The sequence below is a fragment of the Phoxinus phoxinus genome, assembly GCF_949152265.1.
Source record: "Phoxinus phoxinus genome assembly, chromosome: 10".
Lineage (NCBI taxonomy): Eukaryota > Metazoa > Chordata > Actinopteri > Cypriniformes > Leuciscidae > Phoxinus > Phoxinus phoxinus.
In genome coordinates, this window is record NC_136885.1 from 6,903,053 (window position 1) to 6,930,864 (window position 27,812).

The following is a 27,812-nucleotide window of genomic DNA, read 5'->3' on the forward strand; positions in this document are numbered from 1 at the left end:
TTTCCCAAACACTTTCACTAAACAGATTAGAAATAAATGGTGTATTGTGTCCTACCCTGCAGCTTGGGACTGTGAGTCTGTGTTTTGGTGAGTACATTCAGGATGCTCTCAGGGGAGAAATCTACTTTGGACAGGATGTTGGCCAGAGGATTGGATGAGGGAAGGCTGCCAGGGGTTAAAGGAGGGGGTTTGGAGGAGGAGGCGTGGCTGGATGGTGTGGTAGGTGTGCCAGGGGAAGGACGGGACACAGGACTGACACCTGGGTGTTGAGAAAGAAGAAAACACTGTCATGAAAGGAGCTATAATGAACAAAGTCTTCTCAAACTCTTTCAGTTTTATAAATTTTTACTTCTGGAGCCTGTCCTGCAAAAGGAAAACTCACCAGTGGTTTTCATTGCATTAGAGAGAGAGCTCAGAATGGAGCTGATCTTGCCCAGATCCACATTGGCCAAGTTCACCGGCAGGGGGGAGGGGCTAACGATAGGGGCTGCTACAGGTGTGGTGGTCAAGGGTGAGGTGTTTGCAGGAGGTGTTTGATTGGTTGATGACACAGACACTGTCTTTGTGGGAGTTGGTAATATCTGGGATGGTTTAGAAGCAGTGATCTGGGAGCCTTTTGTTGCAGAGGCATTTGTCATCTTGGACACAGATGGAAGACTTGACTTTTCTTTCCTCTCATCAACTAGAGGACAAAGCACAACTATATCAGTTAAACAGTACATTTGTGATGTTACATAGCATACTAACATTACTGTGTTCCCCTCATCTCTGCTTTCTCTCACCAACGATTCCAGAATTTGCTGTTGTTTCCTCTTCCTCAGACATGTCCATGTCCTCAATATCTCTGTTGTCCTTCTGTTGCTCCAATCCTCTTCCCCCATTTCCATCCCCAGTGCCTGTATTCTTCCTGGAACTCATGCCATGGAAGGGCGACTCTGAGCCAGTGGGGGACGGGGCATCCTCAGAGGGGGACGGGATGGGAGAGTCATCCAGACAGGGCAGTGTGGCCTTCAGAGCATCCAGCTTCCGCTTCAGACTACACACGCGATTGGCAAAAGCTTCATAAGCCTATAAGAAGTGGTGAGGGGTTTAAGAAAAGCACAATATGAGGATACATGATATAAATTGTTTGTTGGTACATCAATAGGCCAATATTTGGCATTTTGTCACTGGCATCAGGCACTAGCCATGCCCCCTTGGTTGATGAGCAGAACTTCAGAGAGCACATTCAATTCTTCTCAAATATATTTGGGTAATAAGTAGGGTCTTATCCAGAACCGGTAGTGTTTTTTGAGAAATACAGGAACCGTGCGAAATTCCTAAGTTTCGGTTTCCGAAAACGGTTCTGGTGCGATTTGTGCACTGAAAAGCCCTGGCGCTTCAGATATCAATGCAGAGAGAGAGCATAAGACAGTAGAGCTGCACGATTAATCTTGAAAAAAATCTCGATTCAAACACCCACGCAATCTTATTCCTAAATGACAAAAACATTGAAAACAACCACACCAGAATATTCAAATCTGTTTGCGCTGTCACCAACCTAGAGAGAGCAGTTGTCAATATAGGTATTAAGCTTCACTTTCACAGTTACCAATATTTCTGTGGGTTTTCCACTGCTGGAGATGCAATAAGGCAGGAGAGGTTGCAAATTCTCCCAGTGATTTCAGAAATGTTGATTTATCCTTCAGAAAAATTTACTATTTTTGCAAAAATTGCTAAATAATATGTTGAATTTGTTCACATTACCAGTCTGTTAAACTCATTTGACAAGTATAAGAAATAAATACAAAAAGGCTTGTTTGAGTTGAGTATTGTGCATTTTTTTCTTAATACTATTACTATAGTTGTTTAATAATTTTAATTAAACAACTATAGTAATAGTTGGTAATATTAATAGACGGAACCGGAAAAATTCTTACGATTCCCAACCCTAGTAATAAGTGGTGTTTGCCAAAGCAAGCGTGTCCACACGAATGTAAACAAATCTAATATAGAGTTGTCGACTCACATTGGCAACAATTTTGACCTCTTTGTACTGCATCTCATAAAAAATGTCTGCATTTCCCAGAGCCTCCAGCAGCGGGGGTCCTGCCTTCATCTGGCCCTCCAGGAATGTCACAAATTCCTGCAGCTTTGTACCTCCCTCCTCAAAGTCCTTTGAGAATTTATTCCCTCCTGCTTTATCTGAGGATGTAAGGAGAGAGAGAATTTGAAAAGCCTATTTTTCCAGTTATATAGTGCAGTTTTTGGGAAGCATTTCATTACCTTTTAACCTCTTGAGGGCCTCAGTGCTGCAGACGTCCACTCTGAGAGCAGTTAACTGCTTCTCTCTCAAATCACTCTCGTCCAGAGTGCGCTTGTATGACATTAACCGCTCTACAAAATCATGCGGCTGACAAAGAGAAAAATACATTAATTATTAGTTCTAATAATTAAACAGATAAAGAGGCAGGAAAAGTTCTAATAAACTTAAAGACAGATCATGACTTACTACAAACTCTGCAACAATTTTAGATTTCAGAGCAGTTTTGGCGTTGACTGGGGCTGCAGAAAGGGGGGAAAACACATGGTCAAGTTATTTAAAAAAAAATTATATATTTTTAACACTTTCATTCTGAATCATTGGATAGCTATTTGTTAATGTATGCACTCTTCATTTATATTCAGCCACAAAGTTTTCTCCACAAACATATTGCAATCAGTGTTTGAGAATATTGCAGTAAGTACATTTGTTAAATTAATTTCCATAAAAAAAAAATGTTTTAATGTCAAATACTGAAGGTAATTTTAGTCATTTATGGATTTAGGACAATGACAAATACAGACCAATTATATATATATGTTTAATAAAATAAAGTTTTATTATTATACACAAGGTAAACAATACAAGATATACAATTTACAGAACTATACAAGATTTCAACTTAATACAGGACAGAAATTTCAAAAAAATTTATATATATATATAAATATTATATATATATATATATATATAAGGCTGTCAACGTTAGCGTTAACGCATTCGATTAATTAATATTCCTTAAAGCATTAAAATAATTTAATGCAAATACATTTTTGAAGCAGGTAAACCTGGTAGGCGTAAATTTCTATTCTAACCCTTTGATCTGATCACAAACAGAGAAGCAAAATCTGGTTATTTTAAGCCACTAAAATCTGGGAATGTTTTCACCCACTGGATGATATCCAATTATCCAGTAAGCAAATTAATTCAAACAATCAATTCAAAATAGCGCTAAGTCAGAGATGAGTCCTTAAGTCCGTAATATTGATCTACGGATACAGTGCATGTGCTCTCTCGACGCACTGAACGCACATTGTATTTATGCACAGACAATTCAGTACATTGTTTCCACACACATTCAGGATAATGTTTTGATTTGTCATGTGTATGTTACTGTGTTTAGCAATTCTGATTGAATCCATGTAATGTAGAAGGCATATGCAGTCGGGTCCAGGCGGTTGGTTTAGGGCCTTTTTTTACTTTTGCTATGTCCGACAAGCTACGCCGCTCTCACGCAGTGAAAAATACATCACGGAGCAGAGAGGAGACTGACAACACGCTGACAGACAGGACAGACCAGGTTACTTTTGATATTAAACATATTACAAAGTCCCACCTTTCAAATTTGGTCATTTTTTTAAAGCAATTTAAATAAATACCGTTTTGTGGCTCTTTAATGTGTCTGATAGATCGCTGTAGAGCCTCAGTTAACCCCCTGGGGTCGGCAATCACGCCGGCGTGATTTGCGCGTTTTTTTTCACATAGCAGCTGAATAAACTTAAAATACTCCGTCATTTGTGGTCATACAGACTTAATAAAAATGAAAAAAGAATCTGTGAGATGTCTACTTTTGTATGTGTCCACTTACAATCAAAACAAAACGTTGTGCTTTTGTAAAATAAAGAAATTAAACAGGGTGTGCTTTCTGCCTCTCCGTCTCGTGAACTTTTTTTTCTTGAGCACGTCTCTAAACATTTAAAAAAACTCAGCGAATACTTGTCACACATTTGTGAGCTCTATATATTTATAATCATTTAAGTGTGTAGTTTTAAATTATCTGATTCAAAACGAAAACAAATATTCTCTGTTTAAGTAATTTGTATAAAACCAACAAGATATTCAGTTTCTCTAACCCTTCCTCATTAGTTTTAATGTGACCACACCCACACGCGCAAAACATATAGAGATGCAAATCGTCCATGTGTCGCGCGAACGCCCCCATTACCTCAACAACAAAGCGGCAAACTTTATCAGTCCTCTGCAGTCGTCGAGTTTGGAAGACATGCTGTGAGATTATAGGGTTTACATCTGAAGAAGAAGATCGCGATTTGAAGACAAGAACGATTTTAAGGTAAGAAATAATCCTGAATTATATTAGTTAGTGTTATTGTTGCATAAACTTCATATTGCCATTGAACTGTTGCTCGATGCTTCAGTGAATGTCCCCTGCACGCGCTGTGAGAGTTTGAAAACGCAGTCGCGCGACGTGCGTTTGAAAAGCAAACCATGATTTTACTCCAATCTCATTTCATAACGTCATATCGATGTAAACATTTGAAGTAACATATGATAATCAATATGTTTTTCTCTAGTGTAGTGTTACTGAAGTGTTCCTTTTTAACTATGCCTGCTATACTGTTCTTATTATTTGATTCAGCCCTGCTGCAAAAAATACTTTCTTAGTTAGTATTTTTGTTTTGTTTCCAGTCCAAATATCTAAAAATTCTTAAACCAATAAGTGTTTACTAGAGAAGTAAAATGACATAAGAAATTCTATTTTGTTTTAAGATAAAAAGAAAGTAATTTAAGTAATTTTTGCTTAAAACGAGCAAAATTATCTGCCAATGGGGTAAGCAAAAAATTCTTGGTTTCCATTTGAATTAAGATTTTTTTTCTTGTTTTCTATTCGAATTCAGATTTTTTTGCTTACCCCATTGGCAGATAATTTTGCTCGTTTTAAGCAAAAATTACTTAAATTACTTTATTTTTATCTTAAAACAAAATAGAATTTCTTATGTCATTTTACTTCTCTAGTAAATGCTTCTTGATTTAATAATTTTTAGATATTTGGACTGGAAACAAAACAAAAATACTAAGTAAGAAAATCATTTTTTGCAGTGCAGGTATATGCCTACAAGGCACAACAAATATATATATATGTGTATATATATATATATATATATATATATATATGTGTGTGTGTGTGTGTGTGTGTGTGTGTATTTTGTAAATTTTAAAAAGGAATTTTCACCAGAAATCTAAAATGTATTCCCACAATCATGCAGCCCTGGTTTCTTCTTGATATCAGCATGCTCACAGCTTTTTTATATATATATATATTTTTTAGGTAGCTACCCGTCCTGCTGACTTCAACATGAGCATGAGGAGGTAAAGTGAAAAATCAAACACCTTGGAAATGACAGGTATGCACTATGTTTCAGGAAAGGAAAGGTGTGTGACTGGTTAAGTCTCTGTCTTTAGTTCAGTGTGTTAAATAATGTGCTTTTTGCCATTTGTTGTGTATCTTTGGATGATGTTGTGTTGTAAATAAATTCAAACAATCAAAAAGCCATTTTTTTTTAAATCTCCTCATTCTTTGTGCAAGGTAATGTAATGATAGTGCCTGAGAGCTCCTAATAGGGCCATTATGGGAGGCTCTTTGTCTCTCTCAGGTGTGAAACACTCAATATTCATGGTGGTTAACGCCTCCTCGCATAAAGCTTTCTTACACAAAACATGTCATACAAATTTTAAATCAATATATTGTCTTATCTGAATGAGTATTCAGGATGATTTTCACATAGTTTTGGAGCAAATATTCTAGGCTACGTGATACAATTTTCAAAAGCCTTGCGACGAAATAATTAGTTTGTCTTTCATGACATTATTTCAGTGACTTTTTTTTTGGTCATTTTCACAAACCACGCATAAATGTTATTATCTCAAAACTACAAACTTTTACATACATGCTGCTGACATATTATTGTAGCAGAGTTTGTGCTGAATGCAGTGTAATAATACTTTAGTCATGAAAATGTCACAAGTAACAGAAATAAGCACAAATGTTAGAGCATGTCAGAACACCTCCAGGACCCAGAAAACACCTCAGACCCCTGAGGGTTAAAGCTGCTTGTGAACCGATCATCTCTTCCTTCTAGTTCATTTATAGCATCTAGTTCATTTAATCTACTAACTCTCCTGACTGCTTTGTCGGACAAAATGGCGGATGGCGAAGTATGATTGGTCAGATCACCTGTCAATCAAGCTCCCTGCGAAGGGTCAATTTAAAGTCAAACTCAAAACCCACTTATTCAGAATAGCGTATCCTTCATGATTACTGTCTGCATTTAATTCTAGCATTTTTTTTCTTATTATTTTTACAGTAGTCATGTTTGTACATGCTTTCCTCTTTTTTGGTTTATTGACATTATTTGTATTTATTACTTTGATATTGTTATTGCTGCTACTTCTTGTTCTTGATATATGATATATATTTATGGTGTGCCTAATTTCACAATAAGTGTGCGATTAATCACAATTAAAATGTTTTATCTATTGACAACCCAAATTTTATAATTAAGTTGTCTTTATTCTTTTTAGAAAGAGGGTCCCCTCAAGAGGATAATTATATTTGGGGTCTCTAAAGCCGCGTTTCCACCGCGGGAACTTTCCCCAGGAACTAGGAACTTTGGGGTGGTACTCGGTGTGTTTACACCGCAGGAACCAGGGTCTAAATGAAGTTCCGGGTAAATATTTCCCCCTCAGAAAGTCCCTGCTGGCGAGGTAGTACTTTTTCAAAGTTCAGGAACTTTCGGGGGTGGTACTTGTGCGCTGAACATGCTGATTGGTTGTGTTCACGCCGCATTTTGACTGGATGACTCCACGCAGCATTCTATTTTAACCGGCATTTTAAAAAATCTATTGCGGTTCGTGGCTTCATGCGCGAGAGTTGTCTGTCTGCAAATATGGAATTTAATTTTTTTTTTTTTAAAACACAGCTGGACCGACGACGAGGTTACGTATTTGTGTAACAGGAAATTTTCTGCGCGTTCATCCCAGCCATCTCATATTCATGTCCGCAATACATCACAAACACAACTGCAGCACAATTTTAATCTCCTCCATACTTATTATAAATGTGGCGCTCAAAACTGATTACTGTGCGTCGCAGACTGGGAGGAGCAGACGCGCGCAGTTTATAATCTTCCCGGTACTTTAGACCGCGGTGTAAACGCAGAAAGCAACCGGTCTGGGGCAAAAAAAGTTCCTGGGAAAAAAGTTCCTGGGACAAATTGTTCCGGGTAATTTCGGTGGAAACGCGGCTTAAGAAGGTTAAAAACCTCTGCACTAGACTTCAGTCCAGCATCGAAACTTGATGCAAACAGCTCAAAAACTTACCAGGAGGAGGGGGTTGCTCTTTCACTTTCTCCTTTTCCTTTTCCTTTTCCTTTTCTTTTTCCTTTTCTTTCTCTTTCTCTTTTTCCTTTTCTTTCTCTTTGTCCTTTTCTTTCTTCTGCAGACTGGCTTTCAGCTCAGTGATCAGCTCCTCAGGATAAACGTTCCTCTCTTGCCAAATAGTGAAGATCCTGTCCACTGACTTACACACTTTAGCGTCCCTACAAGCACACATCGAGTCAGCAGAGAACGTGCTTCTGTACGAATCACACTCAAAAACACACAAACACACGATTTACTAACTTGACCAGCAGGGCAGCGTCCGGCAGCACGTCAGCGAAGGAGGTTCGGTAAATGATAGCGTTCTTCCTTTTGCAGTTCTGAATGACATCATTAGCCACGTAGAAGAGATTTAGCCTGTGACTGGCATCCGCTGCAGAAAGAACAAAAGGAAAATGGAGAAAATATTTGTTATTAGTCTGCAACACTAACATAATAGAAAGAGAAAGGAGGAGTATATGTAAGAAATTAACAAAAAAATTTGTAACAGTATACAGTAAATACTCATAAATCATTTGCAAAATATTAGTTTATAGTTAATTAATAGTTTATATATTGTAGTCTCTACATTGTTAATATATGTATAGGCTATAACAAATAGTGAGTTCTTCATTCATTGTCACTGTAATTAACACAATTATTATTGTTGAATTAATTAGCTCATATGTAAAGAGCTTCGTTAAAGAGAAAACTCTTTCATTACTCAACCTTTATGACGTTTCAAACCCGTAAGACTTTCGTTAATCTTCTGAAATAAAAATGAAGATCTTTTTTAATGAAATCTGCGCTTTCTGTCCCTCCGTTGACAGCTACGCAACAACCACTAAAGTGTAAACACTTTAGATCGTAAAACGAATCCATATGAATTGAGCAGTTTAGTCCAAATTTTCTGATGAGACTTAACTATAAACTAATAGATTGCAAATTATTTGCAAGTACTTTGCTACTGTATACTTTTTACAAACTAAGTGCAACCAAAATTTCAACAACATCTCTACTACAGCCATATTTATCCTGTTTCTGTATATGGTGCCGAAAGAGAGCAGCTGAAGTGAATCTGCCCTGAATAAGACAAATGCACCAGTGTCACACAGTGCCCGAGCTGCTACTCTAAGTGAATATGTCGTACGTATGCCTGGATCCAAATATCAAATATCAGTCTTTTTGACTGTTAAACAATAAGTTTCATAGTTTCACAAGTGCTGAGAATCCATTCAATAATGAAGATAACAACCAATGTTGGAGTGGTCTCGCATTTTATGCGCCATCAAAACACATGGGTTTCGGTAACTGGATAAGTTACAATCCACAATTGAAAAAAATATGCTTTAAAAAACAACACTGCACGATATTACCAATGAACTAAATGCTTTTTGAAGAAGAAACTTTTTAAATGTTTCATATAAGTCAATCTAAAATAGTTAGTCAGACTCAGAACTGAACCACTTGAGCTACATGAACGGACACGGAGCAGTGAATGAACCAGTAAAATAACATGCTTTGTTCAACCAAAAGCATATAGGCCTACATACGAGATTAATCACAAATACACAACATAAACATAACATCTAGGCAAAAATGACACGTTAACCTGACCTAAGTTACATGCTAGTCAGAATGTAAGAAAGTCATGTTGTGAATGATGCTTTTTCCATAACACACTAGACGGAGTGAATAACAATGATATTACACAGCGCCTGAAAATTGTCCCCAGCTAGGTAACTTCCAACATGACCGGCACTAAGTTTGTAATATCATTGCGCTGCTGGTACGGCAGCAGTTCCTTGATTATTACACATGAATGAGAGTGTAGTTCCTAGTCATATTGGCCTAGAAAATCGCAACTTAATTTTCTGTCAGTCTTAGTACACGATGTAACTACAGAAGAGTCAAGTTTTAAATAGGAAAAATATCGAAACTCTTTGGTCATGTTTTTGAGAGAGATGCTAACGGTCTAATCAGATTCAATGATCTATGCTAAGCTATGCTAAATGTGCTGCCGCCAGACCCGGAGATCGGCTGAATGGATTCGAAAACGGTAAAACTCAACTGTTTAACTCTAGGGGAGTTGGAAAATGAGCCTATTTCCAAAAAAAGTGGAGTGTTCCTTTAAGCGCAATAAGCTGCAGGAAAAAACTCATTGCGACTCGTGCTGTCTGACACACTTGAAGCGCATGCTCAGAAAGCCGCCTTTCAGACAGTGTGCGATGTCAAAATGCCTGTCTTGGTGAGTATTCATGTAAACACAGGCAGTTTTTTGTCTTAAGTGAATGTAAACAGTTGGGAAATAAATCAAATGTGTGTCAATAGGATATGTGCATTAGGTCTTAAAGTGATAGCAGCCTAATACAGTAAACCTGCTGCTGTCTTTCAAAAAACTAAAGAAAAAGATAAAAATAACTCACCGATGTTGACAGAATAACTTTTGTACCTTTAATATGAATCAATGTAGATGTAATTCATGTGAAACTATGCAGAGTATTAGTTTTACATTTGATTATTCAGTTTCTGTACTGTTTCTTTCTTGAATGGTACTGTTAAATAGATTTAATGTCAGCCCACCTGAAAAACTTAAAGCACTGGGCTAGGGTCGGCGATAAAACAATATATAATTTTCCTTGATAACACGAGTTCAATAAATGTTTGATATGCATCAAAAGTTGAACGAACCCGCGCTACTCATTTGAACTGCGTCAAATTAATTACAGATTGTTTAGTTGTTTGTTCAGAATAGTGTTGGGACGATGGCTGACAGACATCACGATGTTGACAAATGTGCATTTGCTGAGAAAGAGATAATTTCTCTCAAAATATGCAATTGTAATTTGTAAATAAAAGAACAAGTAGTCTTATGGTACACAAGCTTATATATGGTCACTTTTACTTGATACATGACACAGGTCAGGATATTAGACATGAATAATATTTTCAATTAATCCAACAAGTTGCATTAAACAGCAGCAGCCCTGGCTGATCACCTTATGGACATCTAATAAACAACTATTTTGATCATTTATAACAACATTCATTATGAAACTGACCAGAGATGTTTTCCAGACCAGGACAATAGTTCAGTAACATTGTGATATACATAAAAGTATTTGGTGAAGGCTTTTGTTCACAGTTATGCAACAGGATTATGATTGTTAAAAGGGCTGCACAATATTGGAAAAAAACTAAATATTGCATATTTTCAATAAATAGCTCTATCTGGGGTGATTTTGTAGGGAAGGGCATCCGCACAGAAAACAAACAAATTACAAGCAGAGATAAATACAATAGAAAAAAGATAGAAATTAAATAAACAGTGCGTTGTTTTTCAGGTAAATTTAACTGTATTCAGGTACAGAGAAATGTAAAAAAATGTTTTATTTTTTATTTTTCCAATGTAAAAAAACACTGTCTTCACTGTATAAATTAAATATACAGGCATAATACTGGCAGCTGGCCAGTACGGATCACGGAACAACTACGATCCCTATAATTGACATCGCACATCCGGTTAAATGCTAAAGCGATATATTGTGGGGCCCTAATTGTTAATGAAAATGAAAACTAGCAGTGAATCCAACACAAAATTAAATTTTCACAACAAAACAGGGTATCTGCACATTTTTTAAAGTCAAATTTAAGGCTTTTTAAGACCTTTTTAAGACCTGAAGAAATCAAAATTAATACCGTACATTAGGGGTTTGCAATATTAACAAAAATATATCTAGATATTTTAAAAGTTTTGTTGATAATAATTCAATGATATTTTACTGATTTTGTACTGGTACCATGGCTGGTTTAGGCCTGTTGTTGACAGCAGACTCAAAAAGATATTCATATTTAACATATTCTATCTATGCAGTGGTCAGTTCACAGTAGTGACTGAAATAAAAAAAATTATTAAGGGGCAATATTTGCCACCTTAAATTGATTTCCAGGGCCATTTTCACCTAAATATGGAAATTATTTCTAAACGTATTTAGAGGTATGCATCACCTTTTATGTCAAATTCAATTCTATTAGAATAAGACCGTACCAAAATCATCCTTGCAGTGCAGAGGTGACACAGAAAAGCGGCATCCGAACTGGCATTACTATATTTACACTTAATTTGCAATTGCATAAATAAAGCTATTCAATATTTAAATATGAAATTATTTATAATTTTAACATTTTAATTAAAGGGTACTTTAAATATGCAACTAAACCCGCCAGTAGGTGGCGGCAAGTCACTGTCTTAATAAGCGAGTTGTTGGAGTTTTATTCAACCAATTTGTTCAAACGGCCGATTCATTCATTGAATCAAATGATTCGTTCAAAACGCGGATTTCAGTTTTTAAAATAGAATCGCTGTCTGTTGGACTACAGTTTCATTATGAAGTTCTCGTCGGCGAAATAAATGGGGAAACAAACAGTATTGACAATATAAAAAGTAACACACATTGTTAATTTAACTGTTGTATAAAATAAATCGCACATTTGCAATTGTGCACAGGAAAACGGCACTCTTGCTCGTGATATTCTAATATAACAACATAACATGATATAAATATAATAAGACAAAAACTCATTTGGGGACATAACTGCACTGACACATCACGCAGTGAAAGCAAGCATGAGAGACAAACGCGATGTCGGCTCGAACTTGCGATGCCTCGTGCGTAGGCTAGTTAAAACAATGATTACAATATCATCATAGTTCATAGACAATCCTAAGCACAAAGAATGAACTTACTATTGAACTGACATTTACTCGTTCTCTTATCCTCTCCTCTCGCGTGCAGGAGACAGACGCAGGCTAATACGCTGCCGTAAATGACGCGAATTGTCACGTGAACAAGCAAATCCACAAAGATAGAATAATAAAAATAATACGTAGCCTACGCTAATTAGATAGTTTTCATTTGGAAAGCATTTAGATACGTCGTCAAAGTGTCATCTAAAATTTAAGACCTTTCATAGGTAAAAATAAGACTTTTCATAAGTAAAAATAAGAATTTAAGACTTTTTAAGGCCTTAAATTTTAAATATCGAATTTAAGACTTTTTAATACTTTTTAAGGATCCGCGGGGACCCTGCAAAAACAAATACAGTGGGAATAAAATGTCTACACACCACTGTTACAACTTTTTGAGATGTAAAAATAAAGAAAATCAAGTCTATACTGAAACCAACAAAATGAATGACAAACAGACTTTTAAGAAAAAAATTAAACCGCCCTAATTACCTGGTTGCATAAATGTGCACACCCTTTTAAAACAATTAATCTGTTTGGAAATATCGAATGAGTATTCGCTTAAACAGTCAGTTATGACTTAATTGACCATAAACAGTAGGGGAATAAATGTAATGATCTGTGCATTAGATCAAATAACATGCACAATATACCGTAGCATTTACGAGAAGTAGAAAACCCACACTCCTAAAAGATTAGGAAAATGATCAGTTTGATTTTCCAATAAAAGACATGATTTGTTACATTTAATAACCCCTTAGCAGTTTTTGACTGTACATAAATATGACGTGACTTGACTGTAGTTCAAACTTCTTTTTACCACCAATCGAAGAACGAATAATAACTTTTGCTAAATCGGGGCCTTAATACTCAGTAGCATTTTTTTAAATCAACCATTAAGGGAAGAAACCAAATGTAGTTAAACTTTACAAAGAGTCAGTGTTATAGTTCTGTCCTGAGAGTCTGGCCCTGGAGAAGCCCATGCTATTTGGTGTGGAAAGCTGAGCTTAACTCTCGTTAGAAAAGTCTTACACTTTATGATAAAGGACAAACAGTTGTGAAGGGGAAGTCATCTGACACTAATGAAGCCTTTAGTCAAAGGCATGCTATTTGATAACTCATGCTGCGTGTAATCTGATCCCTAACATGTCCTTCTGTAAAATAGGCTCACTGTCTGCTCGGCTTGTGCTCACTGGTTGTGGTATCAATATAGCTCTGGGCCATATGTTTTTACTTCACTCGAAAGGAGGAGAACGTTTGAATGAATGAACACCAGTAAACTGATGTGCTACAACCCAGGCAAATAAACACAAAGTATTCCAACAGGGATGCACCGATACCAATGTACTCGTACTGCTCCGATACAACCGATACCACACAGGATACTGTTGTCAATCCAGAAACTTTGCAGTGTACTTAGCAGCATGAAAAATCAGTACACAGACTAAAAAGTAAAGCATATGTATATGTTGGGCTTTAGGCACATAATCCTAAATGGACCTTGTCTATGGCTGAGAGTTATGGAGGGTTTCTGCCTGGGAATCTACAGAAGAGAAATAGGCACTATACAACACTGTGTCAAACTATACCACCTGCCCAGTGCTAATATCAACACACTTTAAAGACAAGTGGATTTCACTCTAATAAACAGATATGACTCAAATATTTGTGGACAGAAGTAGGGCTGCACGATTATGCCAAAAATCATAATTGTCGATTATTCCCTTGAAATTGTAATTGCGATTATTAATTACGATTATCACAATTTACATTGAATTATGTTTTAAATTGCTTTATACCAGTGGTTCTGGCCATGGGACCCACATTTTCCTATGGTCATGGTATTATATATACCTATTATAATACATATTTTACAATAACATTTTTTTATATAATACAAAAATTGTTGTGAGACACACACAAGTACTGTCCCTTCTTTACTTAACATACACATACATTGTAAGAACATGAGTAATGATAACTAAACAGCAGGCCTGTAGCAGTCCCAAACTAATTTTTGTTAAAACAATGTTATGAGCCACCACAGTCATATAAGAATATACAAAACAACACAAAGTGAAAATAAAGTGGGGTTATGGAAAATACAGTTACCATGTGAACCACTTGAATACAAAATACTAACAAAATGAAACATTGAAACTGCTCCTGGCGAAGAGAATGAACATTAAACCTGCATGCAAATCCTTCTCAGTAACACACTAGATACCATTTATTGGTATTTGACTTATTTCGTGATTTACTAATTTACAACGAAACGACGTTGCGTGCTCGTAGTTTCTTTTGCGCTTTATATAGTGAAGCGATATACAGCGCACTATAAAGATTGACAGGACAGTAAAGTTAATTTTTCTGAGGAGAGAGACTTTATTTCAGCGTACACTTACGTCTCTGTTAGTTCCTATTGTTCTGGGTTCTCTGAATTAGTCGTAATTCGCCTCTCACAACGTAAAATGCTCTAAAAACACCTCATGCACGCAAAATAATGTAATTGGACTTGTTTTTTTTAAAAATGGGAATAGGAGCGGGCTTCACTCAATGATTAAACGTAAACTTTAAGAGTGCTGGCCAGAATAATTAGAATATTTAAAATATTGGGGTTATACATGTAACAGTGCGTGATTGTCTAGAGCGTGGGCGCAGTCTTCAGCGCGCTGATTTGATGACCAAACGTATCGATCAGAAAAGTTCTAACAACACTTCAGTTACTTTTGTATCGACTTATGGTCAGATTTCAAATAGTTTAAAGAACATTGTGCAACGCCATTGGCACATTCTCAGTAGCGACCCGTACATAGGGCACACTTTCCAAGATCTGCCGCGTAATTGTTTTAAACGAGCACCCAATCTTAGAGATCGATTAGTGCGTTCGCACCACCCTGCATCTACCCAGTCGTCTTTTCCCTTTTAAAATTCCACACGGTAATTTTAACCCTTGTGTTATGTTGCGGGTCAATTTGACCCGTTTCGATTTTCTAGTTGTTGGAAATACTGGTTAACCTATGTTTTTTTTCTTGATATTTTGTGACTTTTTCTCATTTATCATCATGAACATGCATGCAAAGTTTCAACATGCTGATGTGTTTTGACATATACAAACAAAATTACTATTACGTTTGTGATGTTCGCGGGTCAATTTGACCCGCATATTTTAACGCTCTAAGGCAACTGTACCGACCCAAAATAATAACATTTATTGGTTATATTTTGTTATTGTGGCTTTTTACTACCTTATGAAGCTAAAAAATTAGCTTGTCCATACTTATTTCAATACAGAAAAATATTTTGTCAGCCAGGTTGTAAAAATTAGCTATAATTTATTTTTTCAAGCTACCTGAAATAAAATTAAACCTTCGGTTTTTTTTTTGATATTTTGTGACTTTTTCTCATTTATCATCATGAACATGCATGCAAAGTTTCAACATCCTGATGTGTTTTGACTAGGGCTGTCAAACGATTAAAATATTTAATCGCGATTAATCGCATTAATGTCATAGTTAACTCGCGATTAATCGCACATTTTTATCTATTCTAAATGTCTCTTGATTTCTTTTTGTCCCATTATTTTTTTCTCATTTTAATGCTCTTATCAACATGGAAAAGTGGATCGGCTTGCTTTGTGCAAATGTTTTTTATTATTATTGAAAACAACATTGGCATATGTGTTCAATTTCACACTAACATTCTCACTTGGAGCAAATAATCTCTCACACAATGTAACACTGTCCATCAATAAAAGGGTGACAGAAATACTGACGAGGTAACGTTACTGATATTGACGAGTGGGCGTAGAAACGCATCAGCTGTGTGTGTGCTTGACTATCAAGTGGTATTTCAGACTGGACGTGCTGCGATGATAGCTCAGTTCACAACGACAAAACACACAGATTACTTTGGTCTTGTCAATTGAACCATTTGGCAACTTTTTAAAAGTAAAATTTCCATTCAGAATCTTTATTGGCCTCCATTTCGGCGTCTCGCGCTCATCATTCATCCACTCAAAACGTTCAGACGAGAAGCGCCGCGGCTCGTATTTAAAATTTTAACACATTATTCTCTATGAGTGTACACACACCGGCGGCGCCATTCAGCGTTTTTATTGCTGGCCATAAACTGAGAAAGTGCGCGTCCGATATGCTAGACGCGCTCAGTTGTCCTAGACGCGGCTCGGCTCTGCGCTTCTCGTCCACTCTTTGATAAAAAAATTGACGCCGTTAATAACGCGTTTAACGGACAGCCCTAGTTTTGACATATACAAGCAAAATTAATATACGTTCATATTATTACTAATAGTGTCAATTTGACCCTCATAGACAGCTATTCAAAAGAAACTGTACAGACACAAAATAAAAACATGTATGTTATGTATGGCAGGGCACTTGTGATGTGAGGTGTGCCCAGCCAAGTGCGAGAGCAAAACCAGCACCGTGTGTGAAGTGCAAGAAATTCATATGCAGAAAACACACACTTGCTGTGTGCATGCTCATCATGTCAGAAGTAACTTCTTGACTTTATGAAATGAGTCTACAAAACAAAAGTTGAGCCAACTTAGGAAAAGTAAACATTATTTTCATTATACAGCTACATTTAATTTATCAGTTATGATGTTCTAAGCATAAAATGTAAAAAAAAAAAAAATGAAAACGTAAAAAAAAACAGTATACTGTTAATCAATAATAATACAATTTTGTCAAAACAAAACAGTTTTAAAAAATGGTTAAAAAACATTTTCATAAATCATATGTTCATATATTTTTTGTTGTTGTAATGTTTGACAAATGTTTATATTAAAAGTTTACAATTTGTACCTGAATCTTTGTTGTTTTTCATAGCGTCATTTTTGAGGAATTGTATTGAATCCAATTAGGGTCAATTTGACCCAAACCATAAGGGGTGTACACAGAAATCCAACATAACACAAGGGTTAAGTGTTGGAACTGTGCGGCATGTAATTTTATGCTCACAGATAATATGTTTACACATCCAAAAACAGGCAGAACATACAAAGTAAAGGGCAGAATCACATGTTTATCCACTTTTATTGTGTATTTACTGACGTGTCCTTGTGGGTTGTTCTATGTGGGTAAAACGAAGCAACAACTAAAAACTCGAATTTTTGAGCACAAATGTGCTATCAGAAAAAAATTATGACAAATCATCAGTCGCGAGGCATTTTAACTCTGCGGGACATGATGTTAATATGCTCAAATTTATGGGCTTGGAGTTCCAAGAGGGGGAGACCGTGAGAACCGCCTCCTTCAGCGAGAGGCGTGGTACATTTTTAGCTTAAAGGGATAGTTCACTTTGAAATAATTTTTTTATATGTTTTAGCTTACCTCAAGGGCATCCAAGATGTACTGTAGGTGTCTTTGTTTCCACAGTATTTACTAGATGTCGCCTTCCACCAAGGCGACATCTAGTGTATACTTCTATGCACCAGTCTGCGTACACGTCACACAGAAGGAAGCGCCCGCGCCCTCAGATCAGATGGACGTGGCTGTGTTACAAGAGGTAAAAACTATATAAATACCATTCGTTTTCTCACACAAACCGCTCGTTTCGTGTCTTAGGCCATCAATCTGTACTTACGATGGGGAATTGTTTAATTTGGACAATGGGGAATTGTTGAATTTGGACTCTGTGCATGCTCTTTGAGACAGTGACCATAGACCTGCATGATATGACTGTCAGACAACAACGGTTTGACCTAAAAATATCAAAATTGAAAATACTGTGGAAACAAAGACACCTACATCTTGGATGCCCTTGAGGTAAGCTAAAACATATCAAAAATTTATTTCAAAGTGAACTATCCCTTTAAACACATGTATTCCCAATGGGATGAATGAAGATCTGTCACTAAGTTGTTTCTTGTAAATGTAACACTATGCATGTATATTTTATGTTCATTCTGTACATGTATAACAGTCGTTGTTTTTCATTAATGGACTAATTGAAACATTGGTTGTGAAGCATCACAAATGTATAACAGTCTTATTTAATGTAACTACCAAAAACACCAAGGACGATTACTATGACAATGATAAAGAAATTGAAAAAAATAAATAAATAATCTAAATTCAAAAGAATAGCAAAGTCCACACACCATAACTATAACGATAATGACAGAGTGAACAATATTGTTGGAATCAATTTCAAAATTATTATTTCCTGTTGATCAGAATCAGCCAATCAGAATCAATCCTGCTGATAGAGTTCAAGCATTTAATGCAGCAGACGACAAAACTGCAGCTCACACTTATATTAAACACAACGATATTGTGCGGTCATGTGGATGCCAATGTAGTTATCGTTACTGTTAGGGCCTTTAAAGATGTTTTTACTACTACTGTCAATCAAATTTCTATTACAAATGTAGGCCTAATTTAATTCATTACGTTAAGCCGATTAAGTAGAAAATTTATGAAAATAAGTTAAAAGACATCACAACAATGTGGGAGATGAAATCACTGGATAGACTATTAAAACTAGGAATGCTCACAATTAACTGGTTAACTTGCAGTAAAACAATTTGACAGATTAATATTATCGGTTTAAAAAGTAATTCAAGTAAATTTTAAAGTTATTTAAAGATATGTTGGAAACGTTTGCTGCATTGTTAAATACACTACACATAAAATTTAAAAAAATTGATTGAAAAAAAGTGTCACGTTTAAGTTGCATTTTATTATTATATTAAATGTAAAATACCAAAAGTAAAATGTTTACAAACATTATTAACACTATAAACATAGCTATATGCTCTTTTATTTACCCTCACTCCTCACAACAAATAATTTAAAAAAAATTATGGTACTCAGAACAGAGCACGAATGAAAAATGAAAAAGTAGGGCTAGTTATATAAACGTCAAGCAAAACCAAATGAATTTAAAACGAAACTGAAAGAGAAAAGCTCACGAAGCCTTCCTCGGTCATTCAGCACGAATACAAATGTTTCCATATTCTCGATGGATTTGAATACGAAACTTAAAGTAAACTAGGTAAACTAACCTTAGTAAACTATGCTTTGTACCTCACTGGCGTTCCAAGATCCACGTAAAACATCATTCGTCACATGTGTTTGGCATAACACCACAGTGGGTCGTGATTTATTTTATTTAAAAAAATTAAGTTAATTACCGGTAAGTTAATTATTTTATTTTGATAATAAACAGGCTGCAATGCTAAAAAGGTGCGATCACTTGAACTTTTTCCCTTATAACAGTGGAAACAACTTAAAACACTCCTTTATGGTCATAAAGTTAAGAGTAAGACATCATTAGAAACTGTATAGGGTTTACTTCTATTTGTGTACACTCAAAAATAAAACGGTGTGCTTTTTGCTTATTTATTACTTTTATACAGTACATTCAGACACCAGATATCATTTTTGATATTTTCTTTACTAGTGTGTGCAGGATACTATAGTTCATTCATGTAAGTGAGGATGGCAAAATAAAGTAAACTGACATTATACCCAAAAATTCTTCATACAGTGGACTACCAGAAAAATTAATACAAATTTGGGACCTGTTTTGCTTAAGTTTTTTTTTTTTTTTCTTTAATTGCTAATGCAACCCTTTTACACCACAGACGGATCAAAAATAAGCATTGCTTGGTAATTGGATGACCTAAATTGGTATTAGTATCTAATTGTGTAGTTCAATTTAACAGATGACAGCTATTCAACCGAATTCATTTGTGAGACAGTCTGAAGGATGGCCAAAACCAGTGAAATATCAACTGATCTCATAACTCAGAGTTCTTGTCATATTTTATTACCATTTTCTAAACTATAGCGAATAAACTGTGAAAATGTGAGGAATGTTGAAGCTGTCTGAATAAACTTTGGTTTGACTGTATAGAGTTTTTCATTCACAGAAACGCTGCAGGTGTGTGATGTGATGATGTGTGAATCCTCATGTTCTGTTGTTTATGCTGCTATTTGAGCATGTAAAATTTAACCCCTGGAAAACATTGATTTTTAACGGGTCTCAGATGCTTATCAATTTAAATTTAAATGTAATTTAACAATCTTGTCGATTAACGGTTAATGATAGTGTGATGGATTTTTAAAATTAATATAATAGTAAACTGTATATCAAACTAATCATTATTCTAACATCTAACCTTACTTCTCCTTTAGGCCTAACATTCTAACACTTGAACAAAATGTAGATACTCTGAAGATCGTGTCGAAACCAGTGGGAAATTCTGAGATGCTGACTAGACAATATATAATATATAAGAATAGTCTCATGACATATTGAGTAGCCTAATCAGCTGAACTTCTAACCGTTTCCATTTTTGTTTTATGATTTGAGATCCAAGTTGCTTCAAGCTACCTAGTAACAGAAGGGTTTGCATATGAAGAACCAATCAAATTGTAGGGAAATTATGAAATGCATCATGTCATTTTTGCCATGCTCCTATTCTATAAAAACAGTTGTATTCTGTTTGATGGTGGGATTCTCCCTGATATTTGACAGATCCTCCGGCCGTGATTAAAGCATATTCAAAGGCATTGTCTAAAGTCTGTCGGTTATTATTATTGCTGCGCAGCAAGTTAGTTAGTGGATCAAGTTATTTAGCGAAACACTAGAGATCTTACTTCTATTCCCAAGAGATAGTGTGGAGCGGTTAAGAACACTAAAGACCTTATTTGTTATTTCCGAGTGATCGTGTTCAAACGGAACGAGACGTCGTTCGACTCTTTGTGAGACTCTTAGGCAGGGTTTGATTGCAACCCGTGCGGTCAGAGGTGAACTCAACTGAGTACAATATTTTCAGGTGTCAGGGACACTCGGTTCAACCCAACTCATAGAAAAAAAAATAATAATAAAATCCACCGCAATAGTCGGTGTCCCGCCTAAGTCCCGCCCCTCCGCTTCCGGCGCATGGGACCTTATTTTCGGAAAAAAATATGTATGGTGGTCAATGGCGAGAGACAACTTATCTTTTTATTCCGTCCGAACTGTGCCCTGAATTACACATATGATGTTTGTCAATTTGAAAAAGAATTATGAAAGTCAAGAAAGTCGCAGTTTGTCATAAAACAGAAGAGTAACGTTTAGTTTTATGTGAAAATCGCTCATTGAACTACATCTCTCGTCTCGCACTATACGTCACCGTTGCTCGTGTGTGTGCAGTCTGGTACAAAACACTCCGGCATCACGGCGTAACGTTACGATTATAAGACTATAGACAAAATGACAAACGTTAGCTTCAGTAAAGTTAGCTTCAGTAAAGTTAGCTTCAGTAAAGTTAGCTTCAGTAAAGTTAGCTTCATTCATTGAGAGAAAAGGTATGACGTCACATGTGCGCCTTTTGGATTCGTAGTCTTTGTAATTACGTATTTTCACAGTCTTATACCTCAACAGTTTTACATCAAACTGTGACTTTCTTGACTTTAAAATGTATCTTTTAAATTGACAAACATCATGTGTAATTCAGGGCACAATTCAAACGAGATCAAAATATTTGTTGTCTCTTGCCATTGACTACCATACAATATTTTTCCGAAATAAGGTCCCATGGTGGTGCACCGGAAGGGGCGGGACTTAGGCTCTCTATAGGTTACCAAGCTTTGGAAAAAACCCAAAATGAAACTTCCTTTAAAAAAGTTTATTCATTAAAGTCACCATGAAATCAAAATGGACAATTACAATTTTTTATGGAATAATGTGGAGTTTATTATAAATTATTTATTCATAGGGTTAGTTTTTTTTTTATTCATGTCCACTCATAATCTTTAATCAAAATAACTTATTTTGGACAACCTGTCACTCACTTGAGATCCACCAATAGCAAACTACAACCAACCAAACCAATCAATTCCTCAGGGACAAAATCAAGTTCCACCACCCTACATTTTTTCTTGTTCCAGAAGCAGTTTCCCATTTGGATACGTCACAATAGGGAAGAAAATACCATTGAACCTTCGTTTCAAGACGGTTATGGATATGACTTCAAATTATGGATGTGATTAAATGATAGCCTACTGCAGCTGCAAGTCAACTTGGAAATAGGCTACTAGTCATTTACAATTTACAATTTTTGATTTAAAATTTGTAACGTAACATTTAAAGTTTTGCTTTATACATTGTTTAGACATCAGTGTTTATATTATGTAAATCAATGAGATCCTTATTACAATGTAGCAGACTACTTTCATAAATAGGCTATCTGATAAATATTAGGGATGGGCATATTTATGTTTAAATAATGTTTTAAATAATAAAAAAATATTTTTTAAATTTCATCTATGTTGATTATATGAAAAAGGAACTGCATGAGATGAGCAAGATATCGGGATACATATGCAGTGGGTCAGACATGATTTTGAGCACTTTATTAAGTTTTGTTTTGTAGAAAGCTTTTCTTTAAAGTAAAATTTCATTTTGTATAAATTGTATCTTAATTCTAATCAATGTTTCATCAAACAATTGCCTGGATTTAATAAATAAGAAGCAAATATAGTAGACAATTTAATCAGGACATGGAGGCGCCGGCACGATCACTTGCATTGCACGTGAACTGAAGCTCGTCTCATAAATTAACCGAAACTCAGCGTATAAGCTACTTGCCTCACAGACATGAGAAATATATAAATAGAAAGCTTGAAATTTCTACTTTTCAACATAATTCAAAAATGAAAAGAAACAGACAAATGTCTGCTTATGTAATGCATATGAAATGTGCATTTCTCTCTATACTGTTCAATACTGCGAAGATGGTGTTAGCAGCATTGCAACTTCATCTTTGCAGCCGACACTGACACAGGAAACATTTTGTTTCTTAATAAACAATTAAAATGTCTCCTTGCTATATCTGACATATTCATAATCATTACTTTTACCGTTTTTTTTGTGGCAAGCTTTATGTGTGCGTTTGAGTGCGGAATTGGCTATATTACATAACCGCTCATTGTTTAGTATTCTCTCCAAAATATATTTAAGTAATTAAATTAATATAAATATGTGATAAGTCGACTAATGGCTTAAATGAACAACTACTAGTCGACTAGAAAAAAACTTTAGTCGGTGGCAGCCCCTTATTTCACGTATTTTCAAACCAGTTTGTCACCAAAGTGCATTCTGGTTTGAGCGAGCGAAGCGGCATCTTCAGAAAGGTGCGTTATTGAGAGTGTCACTCTCTGGTAACATGAACGCATCACCACCAAAAATATGTTTTGTTTCTTTCTTTAGACAATAATCACTACCTATTCTAGAATTAAATCAACTAATCGAAAATCGCGACTCATCCCTAATAAATATCAGCTTTCATCTCCCAATAATATGTCTTAAGATGTTATTTAATTGTTAAACATTGTTTTTTGTTTCCCCCCCGCCCAAAAAAAAAGTATGTATGGATAATCAACTAAAACATTTGTTGCTTCAGTGTTCAATATTATTAAGAATAAAAAAGTTATTCTTAGATTTACTTCACAGCAAAAAGACACGCAAACCACAACCTGAAGGAGGATGTTCTTACAATGATACTAAAATACCCTTTACTTGCTAAAAATAAAAAAAGGTATAATTTATACATATTTTGTCTAAGCCTACTTGTTGGCCTCTAGAAATTTTTTTAAATTGAAAATGCTATTATATTTTTGTGCTTGTATATTTGATTATATCAGGTTTATTATTTAACTGTCACTGTGAGAAAAGAACTGTGCAGTTTAAATTTCCATCACATCTTGCCATCCAAATATGAGAAATTTAAGCACTAAAAGAAATGCCAACAAATGAGTGATTTAATGTCTCCTTGTCTGGTGTGGAGAGAGTCAGGAATTGGCTGGAAGTAAAGAATATAAATAAGTACTGTTCTGAAGCACACAAAAATAGTCAAAGGACTCCCTTCATCCAAAATGAAGGTCTGTGGGTTTAATCAGACTGTACTGTACTGTATTGAAAATAAATTATATTATAAATAATTATATAAATATTACTTTTCACAGCATTAAAGCGGGGGTTTTCCTGGATCAAAAATGGGCTTTGGTTGTGGCGGACGAACACGGTTATCCACACACACAGTACAAAGTTGTGACAGCATGTGAACTGCAAGCCCATTACTGACAATAAATCCCAAATAAATGTAAATAAACAGCTTGTAATATTAACTTATATATTAAATTCACTGTTAGGACAGATCATAAAAAAAGTGTAACTTCGAAAAATCTGTAAATCGAAAGTCAGTAATAAAATGAACATAACATTACATTGAAAAAGTGTCAGGTCTATTATTTTACATACACTCCAAGACTTAGGCTAATGCACAGATCATTTGACATACAATATCATATTGTTTTGTTCTGTCCAATCGAATTAATTTGCGTATTTAAATAAGGTTGTCAATCCAGAAACTTTGCAATGTGTTTTTGAACAGAAAGTAAGCAAAGATTGCTGCCATTATAATCACCGAAGCTGTCAATTACTTGAGTTCCACGCGAGATGCACAAAGATGCAAAGAAATTTCCAACATCAAATAATCACAATTTGTTTTAAACAGCGCAGAAAATGCCACATTGGTCATAGCACTTAAGACTCCTTGACCAGCCAATGGAGTCACACAGTACAGGTTGGATGGAAGTAGAAGTCTTAAAAAAGATATGCATGTGATCAGAAAAATTAGTCTCACAAACTTTTGTATCATCAATTTGCAGATTACGAGTTAAGACATGTGGCCCAGTTTATGGGTAGGGCGTTCAACCTTAACCATTGTTTTAAATCAAACGAGTTTGAAAATAACCAAAAAGTAAAAAGCATTCATATTTTGTAGACATTTCACTCAAAAGATCAGAAATGTCCTGGACCAAGTCTATGTTTGGTTTCAGGGGGCCGATAACACTAAAGCGACTGCAACAGGGTTTAAAGCTTCAATTTGAAACAGTTGAACATTGAAAATTCTTTGTGTAGATATAAATGAATCCACCAAACGGCAGAGGAGAGTTCACACAAGACTAACCTTCAGGCAAAAGTTCAGAGAGCGGAGAAGTGACTCCTAACTTTAGCCAGGTTTCCACTATAAGAAATATCAGTAGCCTGTTGTTACATTTACCTTGGAAAAAACATTCAATTAATTTGTTAATTTGGTAACAGTTTATAATAAACTTTCATTTGTTAACATGAACATACAAAAGTCAACAAACATTTATTTAAAACAAAGGTTTTTAACTATAATTACCATGAGTCTGTATTAATTTGATTGTAGGCTATAATATATATGTATGTAGCCTAATACCAATAGGCTAGCTGTTATTTCCTACTTCACAAGATTCGAAAGCAGGGTGGGAAATTAGCACCCGCCACCCGCCGAGGGCGGGTACTTTTTCAAAGTGGCGGGTCACTTTGCCGTGTATACCAGCCACAGTGGCGGGTGGATTATAATAATGCTGCGTTCGCACCAAAAGCGAATACAGTTCGCAAAAATTCGCATCCACCGAGGGACCAGGACAGGACCACCAGACGCGCATAAACGCGTCTTTACATTGACTTAACATTGAATGTATTAAGTAGTAACCAATAAACACATGCTGCGAGTGATTTCATTGTACGGATTGGACAGCCTTTGTCAAAGAATGCGGTTGCTAAGTAACAATTATACACTTTTGTCGAGTAACTCTTTTGATTGGTTTTCAGCGCTGTGTCACGGCGCTGAAGAGACCGTTATACTGTATAACTTATACACATAGCTAAGCTGAGAATAAAAATAAAATAAAAAGTGTATATATATATAGCTGAGCTGGTGCAGAAGAAAGAGAAATTATTTTTAACCATGCGCGCGCGCTCTCTACACCGCTGAAGCGCGGATGATCTGAAAACACAGACAAGCTGGCGATCTTTATTTGAGATTTTCTACTTAAATTAAAGTGTCATTCAGTCGGTCTGTGTTCTGTCGCGAGCCGCTTGCGCTGTTTGTGCGACTAAATCTGCGATCAAAATGCAGGCTGATATCCAGCAGTGTTTTTAATGTTGATCATATATGAGCAAGAATGCAATGTTTCCCGAATATCCACACGATTTCAAATGTGACATTGATTTTATACAACAGTAAAAAAAAAAAGGGTAACATTTAAGTGATGTACTGCATTTAAAACAGTATAGTCAGGCTTATTGCTCTATTTTGCAACGAAATCTGTGGCTTTGAACGAATCGTGAGATTCAATGAATGAATGACTCGATGACCGCCACCTACTGGCTATTTTAATATAATATTTTTTATTAATATTAAAAACGTTTTTTAACATTGCATATTTATTGAACATTGTTTTATTTAAAGCATTATTTATTTTTAAAAGGTATTATAAAGGTTAAAAATTAAATGAAAAAATGTATTAAAGGAGGCGAATATTGTCCCTTAATGAAAAAGGTGTGACTGCAGTCTAAGTGGAAGAGAGGAACTTAGGAAAAGGGATATGTAGAATTGCACAAGTGCTACTGCTAAAGAGTGCAATGTAAATAATTTATCATCATAAGCTTAATTGAATGGCCTAGAGAGAATAATTATGACATTTTCTGTCTAAAGACTATAAAATAGCTACCTAAAGTAACTGCAGTTTACTAAAAGTAATGACTAAAAGTTTCCATTCATAAGCATTTTCATCTGAAGATGAAGACTAAGACTGAATCAAAAATGGTTGCCAAAATTAACACTGGCCTACACACACCAAGCGCACTACAACGCTGTTGCGTATGTATTAAATATGACTGATCATTTAAATAAAATGTTTTATTTAATTCAAGTAGCCTACATAGTAGCCTACATAATTATTTTCCAGGGTTTAAAATTTATACAGATTTGACATTTTCCCCTCATACTTATGTTGGAATGGGTACGAAGTTGGCATTGAATTTCATTTGAAATGGTATTAAAAAGGTCTTAAAAAGCCTTGAATTTAAGCTGGAGGATCCTGGGGGTACCCTGAAATAAATAAAAAACGTATTGAAGCAATTTCTTTCTTGCAATTTGAATTCCGGAAGAAGTGGCTGGTAAAAAATATAAGTGGCTGGTAAAATTGGGCATCCACCAGCCACTGTGGCTGGTGGACAAAAAAGTTAATTTCCCACCCTGTTCGAAAGCAATACAAGTTAGCCTTATTACAAACCTTTCATAACAAAAATTACTTCAAAATAATGTTTTAGTTATTGATATTTACTAGTTCTGCACGATCAATCAAATCGAAATCGCGATGTCAAGCTACGCGATTACTTATATGACGCAAAATGCTGCGATTTTATATGAAATAAACAAATTAGGGCTGTTAACGCAATTAACACAGCATCTGTTAATTTTCGTCGTCCTTTGGCTAGTGTGATCCCGCACTTATGCAAATGCTTTTAAACCATTCATGCGCGACAAGTAAAAAAAAAAAAAAAAAAAAAAGTTCTCTTTCGCGCAGCGCTTGAATGAACAAGAACACACACAATTATACCAAAATGTCTTTTTGTCGAGTATCTAAGAGCAGTCTTATGATGAACGTAAAGAGTTGTGACTCGTGAGAGAATAAGGCGCGCGTGTGAGATCCGCGTCTGTCAGCAGCGGCTGCTGCTCTTAAAGCGACAGTAGCCAGTAGCCACTAATTATCT

General features: G+C 35.5%; 1 protein-coding gene across 1 annotated transcript in view; it reads right to left on the reverse strand.

Moving 5' to 3' along the window:
- rprd2b (regulation of nuclear pre-mRNA domain containing 2b) overlaps nucleotides 1-27,812 on the reverse strand; it is a 39,716-nt gene that overhangs the window by 2,122 nt on the left and 9,782 nt on the right. Inside the window, exons 2-9 of the mRNA XM_079624955.1 lie at nucleotides 7,721-7,850; nucleotides 7,421-7,638; nucleotides 2,492-2,544; nucleotides 2,266-2,392; nucleotides 2,009-2,184; nucleotides 783-1,068; nucleotides 383-682; nucleotides 56-259 (exon numbers count right to left, since the gene is read on the reverse strand). Of these exons, the coding sequence (XP_079481081.1) occupies nucleotides 56-259; nucleotides 383-682; nucleotides 783-1,068; nucleotides 2,009-2,184; nucleotides 2,266-2,392; nucleotides 2,492-2,544; nucleotides 7,421-7,638; nucleotides 7,721-7,850 (1,494 nt within the window). The remainder of the gene's footprint in view (nucleotides 1-55; nucleotides 260-382; nucleotides 683-782; nucleotides 1,069-2,008; nucleotides 2,185-2,265; nucleotides 2,393-2,491; nucleotides 2,545-7,420; nucleotides 7,639-7,720; nucleotides 7,851-27,812) is intronic.